General features: G+C 29.4%; 1 protein-coding gene across 1 annotated transcript in view; it reads right to left on the bottom strand.

Annotated features, from left to right (window-relative positions):
- Positions 1-4,212, bottom strand: part of LOC132725507 (chorion peroxidase-like) — a 21,235-nt gene extending 17,023 nt beyond the window's left edge. The window contains exon 1 of the mRNA XM_060710643.1: positions 3,824-4,212. Within this exon, the coding sequence (XP_060566626.1) occupies positions 3,824-3,897 (74 nt within the window). The 5' untranslated portion in view covers positions 3,898-4,212. The remainder of the gene's footprint in view (positions 1-3,823) is intronic.
- Positions 4,213-6,694: the final 2,482 nt, after the last annotated feature.

The raw sequence follows: 6,694 nt of genomic DNA, 5'->3' as shown, positions 1-6,694 counted from the left end.
ATTATTTTTTAACATATCAGAGTTTGTTCAACTTTTATTTGATAGACTGAAATACGAATGCATGCTGAGGAATGAATGTGGCTATATATATGTGCCCATATTACATAATTGGTATTTTTGTTGTTGTTGTTGTTGTTATAAACAATATTATTTGAATTATTTTATACAGTGACACCTGTTGATAACCATATTAAGCAAATTAAAGAATAAGTTTCTTTATATCTTATGCCACGTAAGCTGACAAAAAAACAAACAAATAACTGTTTTCATATAAGTGCGGAAAACAAAATATGACGCCAGACGTTCAGCAACGCCACCAACGCTGCACTTACATAACTTATTCAAACTTTCAGTTATCATGGCGACAGAAGTTTAACTATTTTAGTGACTTTATTGTACTTTAATCAAGAAATATGCCGAAAAGAACAAAATGCAACAATTTGATTAATTTCATTTTATGTAAATTTAAAAAATAACGGAATCATACAAATTAAAACGTACGCCAACAAGGAATTCGGTTAAGCTATAAGCCTTTCATATTATGAGTGATAAATAATACATGTACTGTGAAAGATAAAGATTCTTCATGTTGATAGACTTTTGCTGAAGGTCACGTAGCAAATTGCTTACTTTAAAATGAATTGTATTTATAACAATATATTTTTACTAAATTAATGGTACATATACATTTTGTGATTGCATATACATGTATTTGTTTCAGGATCTTCAACAGTGTATAGCTTATATACAAACTTTTCATATAATTCATGTTTTATATTAGTGTATGAATATTGTATATGTAATATGTATGCATAATGTATCAATATTGTATTATATGAATTATAAGATACTAAATAACTCAGATTTTTCCCAAACTATTTTAAAGGCACTCCACTAATAACACATTTTAGTTTTTAAAGGGACTCTATTGATGATAATGCATAAAGGGACTAGATATAATTTTCTGACATTTATGTGTCTCCTGCTGTTCTGAACCAAAACGTTTTGTATAGAATATCAAATCATTTGCTCTTTTCTTTTCAAAAACGCTTTATAACTTAAAATTGTCAGAGAATCAAATAAAAAAAATGATTTTCGATTTAATTTTGAGTATATTTCTTCTTAATCTGTTTTATAAACTCAACTCAACTCAACTCTGTTGAATTATGCCACGTAAGTTGCAAAAAAAACAAACAAATAACTGTTTTCATAGAAGTGCGGAAAACAGAATATGACGCCAGACGTTCAGTAACGCCACGAACGCTGCACTTACATAACTTATTCAAACTTACAGTTATCATGGCGACAGGACGTTTAACCATTTTAGTGACTTTATTGCACTTTAATCAAGAAATATGCCGAAAAGAACAAGATGCAACAATTTGATTAATATTATTTTATTTAAATTTAAAAAATAACGGAATCATACAAATTAAAACGTACGCCAACAAGAAATTCGGTTAAGCTATCAGCCTTTCATATTATGAGTGGTAAATTATACATGTACTGTGAAAGATAAAGATTCTCCATGTTTATAGACTTTTGCTGAAGGTCACGTAGCAAATTGCTTACTTTAAAATGAATTGTATTTATAACAATATATTTTTTACTAATGGTACATATACAGTTTGTATTTGCATATATTTGTTTCAGGATCTTCATCAGTGTATAGCTTATATATGAAATTTTCATAAAATTCATGTTTTATATTAGTGTATGATTATTGTATATGTAATATACATATATAATGTATCAATATTGTAGTATAAGAATTAAAAGATACTAAATAACTCAGATTTGTCCCAAACTATATTAAAGGCACTCCACTAATAACACATTTTAGTTTTCTTTACTATGTTAAAGGGACTCTATTGATGAAAATGCATGAAGGGACTAGATATACTTTTCTGACATTTATGTGTCTCCTGCTGTTTGGCTGAACCAAAACCTTTTGTACAGAATTTCAAATAATTTGCTTTTTTCTTTTCAAAAACGCTATATAACTTAAAATTGTCAGAGAATCAAATAAAAAAAATAATTTTCGTTTTAATTTTGAGTATTTTTCTTCTTTATCTGTTTTATTAACTCAACGTAAGTTGCAAAAAAAAAAACAAAAAAAAAACAACAACAAATAACTGTTTTCATAGTAGTGCGGAAAACAAAATATGACGCCAGACGTTCAGTAACGCCACGAACGCTGCACTTACATAACTTATTCAAACTTACAGTTATCATGGCGACAGGACGTTTAACCAATTTAGTCACTTTATTGTACTTTAATCAAGAAATATGCCGAAAACAACAAAATGCAACAATTTGATTAATTTTATTTTATTATAATTTAGAAAATTACGGAATCATACAAATTAAAACGTACGCCAACAAGAAATTAGGTAAAGCTATCAGCCTTTCATATTGTGAGTAATATACATGTACAGTGAGAGATAAAGATTCTTCATGTTGATGTACTTTTGCATAAGGTCACGTGGCAATTTGCTCACTTTAAAATGAATCGTATTTATAACAATATATTTTTTAGCTAATTGTACATATACATCTTGTCATTACATGTAATTATTGTTTCAGGATCTTCATCAGTGTATATCTTATATATAAAATGTTCATATAATTCATGTTTTATATTAGTGTATGATTATTGTATATGTAATATACGTGTATAGTGTATCAATATTGAAGTATAAGAATTATATGAGACTAAATATTTCATAATTTTACAAACTATATTAAAAGGCACTCCACTTATAAGATAGATTAGTTTCTCTAACTATGTTAAAGGGACTCCATTGATGTTTGTACATAAAGGGACTAGAAATATTTTTCTTATTATAACATTTATGTACCTTATGCTGTTGGCCTGAATCCATAAATTGTGTGCATTATTTCTCTTCGTTTTTTTGAAAAACGCTTTTTAAATAAGTTTTGTCAAAGAATCAAATAAAAACTGATTTTCGATTTAATTTTGAGGATATTTATTTCTTTGTCTTTTATTTGTCTTTGATCTTTTGATATTTTTTTTTAAAGTTGATTTTTGCACTTATTTAATACACTAAACTTAAGGATTTTGGACCTCAGTGGAGTAGTAATAATCAAATAATTTAATGACCACTTAATGAAATTGAAATATGTGATAAGAGAATTCAACAATATATGTATATGTGAAATTGTATCTGTGATGGTATAGTAATGCGATCCGATTATCGCTGACAATTTCGTCATTCTAGTCATATAACAATTTGAATATTTTGTTTTTCGTGTTTAATAAAATACCATTAACAACTTACACATTTTTTATTTGCTTAATATTCTATCTTGCCAAACTACGCAAATTTTAGACTACACTGAAACTCTTGATGGCAATAAAAGATATACATGTGTATTGAAGTTGTTTATCGACAATTGATCGATATTGATTTAACTTGATTTGATATCCGACATTCAGATGTAAGACAAATGAAAAATCGGAGAACAAGGCAACATCTATCATCTATGTACATAAAATAAAAAAGTGGAAATCTGTATTGTACATGTATAAATCTTATACTATATAATATATATTTTAATATGTTTCAGCCTTGGTGCGGATATGTGTTAAATTTAGTTATGCACGTGTATTTTGATGTAAAATTTTTATTTATGTCTGTAAAATCGCAATGGAAATTAAAACAATCAAAACTTCCATGTATAACAGTATATACAACGTACGTTAACAACAGAAATGACCGAATGTTCACATTTCCACAGTTCAAATAGACGGAAATACTTCAATTAATCTCCTAATTTTCATCTCTATTTAACATCTTACCTCGTGACGTCATATCGCTGTGCTGTGGTCCAAAACCGGAACACCGTCCGTACACGGTCTTTAAAGGCAACCATTGCCCATCTATCTTTAAAAAGATAATCCGAAAAAAAATATAATGTCTACCGATTTAATATATTAAATATTAACTTTAAAGTATTAATTCAACGAATTCGATGAATAACTTTGTGCGGAGATTTTCACAGCCTGTAGTTTATACAACTTCAGAAACTTCCTTGTCGGGAGTTTACATTAAAACTTCCTTCAAAACTTCTTTCAATGGTAGTTAAATTTAAGTAAAGTACCTTTTCAAAAGAATATAATATTGTAGAAGTTTAATACCGAATATTTTGTTAAGATCAAATTACTTATTTAATCTTCCTTGTTTTTTAAAGTTATTACGCACATTTCTATTTTTGCTGTTACAGTGACTGAAGTGCATAAGTCACGTACTTCAAGGAGAAATTTCACGGTATTTCAATTATATTTCGTAGAATAATATGTTTGTGTTTAACAAAAGCTTTAAATAAGGGAACTTAAACTGGGACTGTTTTTCCTTAGTCATGCACGTGCATATTTGAGCATTCAAGTGATTCATTATAACTTAAGAAACAGAAGAAGAAAAGAAGAAGAAGAAGAAGAAGAAGAACAACAACAACAACAACAAAAGTAACGGCGACAAAAACAACAAAAGTAACAATAGCAGCAGCATAAACAACAACAACATAAAATATTGTAAAAATAAAATGTGTGGAAAAAATCCAGAAAGTTATATCTAAATTTCTAATATACATTATATGTTTAGTTGCCTTTAAGTAAATATGTCTATAAATGATTAAATATAACATTAGCATAACACATATCGATTAATGATCGAATATTAATCACAGTCAACAGTGTGTATAGAGATACGTTGGCAAATATTTGAGTTTTGCATGAACTTTACATTGTAAGTCACCTCTGGTCTGTTCTTCAATTGTCATTATTTGAAAAAATTACATGCATAGATGATTCCAACTACTTATAAACTTTTATAAATAAAGTATCGTAACAAATTGGGATCCAATTTTTCAACTTTTTTTCAAGTAACAAAAAATGACAACTTTCATGGATGGTTAGATTCAGTTACGTAGCAAGCTTAAATATTGAAGAAATCTGAGACATTATTCTTAATGGTCCATTATGCCCCTGAAATGTTTTTTGTTGGTTTGTTTTTTTTTCTCTTAAGGTTTTTATTTTTGATGTTCTGTAAAGTTTCTACATTACCTGAGCAATATTTTGTTTCTGTTGCATATTTATGTCGTATTTTGTATGGAAGTCAAAATACTTCTCTATATACATTTGGTTACTTTTATGACAAATAATTTTATTTACAGTTGATTTTCTCATCGTTTTATATCTTTCTCATTTGATATCTACCTCACTTCATTTTATATCATTGGATATCAACATCACTTGATATCTACATCAGATGATATCTACATTATATTAAAGGGACTCCAACAAGTTTTTTTGACATAACGGGTCAGGATTATTTTTAGATTAATATTCCATTTGATACAGGTCTAGACCTGTAAATTGTGTTCTAAATTTTGCAACGATTTTCCCTCAAAATCGGGCTAAAATAGCACAAAAATACTATTTTCAATTTATTCAGAGTACATTTTTGAAAGAAAATGTTTCTGTTTATAGTATTGCATTTGATCTTTGCAAGAAATTCAGCATTTAGACCTCAGTGGAGTCCCTTTAAATTCACATAATGATTTCTTTATTATTTCGTTCCTGATTTATATCTACATCGTTTGCAGAAAATATTATTTCTACAGTACATGTTTATTTGATATCGTATTTCCTTATATTCGACATGTTACTGCAAAGGGAAATAAATCAGCATTTGAAAATGTATATTTGCCTGTAAGAGTTCCTTCCCTTTAACAGTACAGAAAACAGTTTTAGTGTAGTGTTGTTTTCATTTTCTTAAATATCAGCAAAATCTACTTTTTCAATTACTTTCGCAAATTATGTTAATCATGCCCATCAGGACTTTATCGATGGTGAGAACTATTTGCTTAAAGAAATGTCGAGTACGACCCCGGATATGTCACAAGTCATGCCCTTATAAAGCACAAATCGTCCATGCAATTTCCGAACGATATGAATTTTGAGCCAAAAGTTGGTCACTGTACGGCGTCAAATGAGAACCATAATGAGACGATATGAAAAGGAGGAGGTAACTCCTGAAAAGGGCTGTTATGACAGCTAGGGACCTTCCTTTCAACCCGTCACTCTCTGCGCTAGGGGCTCACGCATCCTAGCACACATTCATCGTCGTCCCTACCTACTTTGTAGGGCCAATCCCCTCGGCATTAGTCAGGACATCGGCAGCTGGTCCACACACATACAAGTTCTGGTCATTAATTATTTATTTTTCGCCATACCGAGTTTTTCCAATCTCCTGCCGATGCCCTAAGCCTTCTCTGCGACGTACGCATTCCGATGGGTATAGAGAAGGGACTTGATCGTAAGACCCCTCGTACATGTATAAACAAATATCGAAATACAGTCAAACATGGGTTAAAGACCACCTTCGAATAAATACCACCCTGTAATTGAAGACCACTCTTTAACAAATCTTCATTTATTAAAATACAACAAAAACCTTCGAATAAAGACCACTTCGCTATAAAGGCCATGTATGGTCGCTTCTTCGGATGACTCTTTTTCAAAGGGTTGACTGTATATTATATATTACTTTTGATAATATAAAAAACGTTTTTCGTTCTAAATAATTAACCATTTTGTTTTTCAATGAAAAGTTAATGAAAATGAGAGAAATTTCTTTCTCTATTACGATAATGGGTAAATGATCATGAT

Source organism: Ruditapes philippinarum, unplaced genomic scaffold (genome assembly GCF_026571515.1).
Source record: "Ruditapes philippinarum isolate M1 unplaced genomic scaffold, ASM2657151v2 ctg1865_1_1_1_1, whole genome shotgun sequence".
In the NCBI taxonomy this organism is placed as follows: domain Eukaryota; kingdom Metazoa; phylum Mollusca; class Bivalvia; order Venerida; family Veneridae; genus Ruditapes; species Ruditapes philippinarum.
This window is presented reverse-complemented; position numbering and strand designations above follow the sequence as displayed.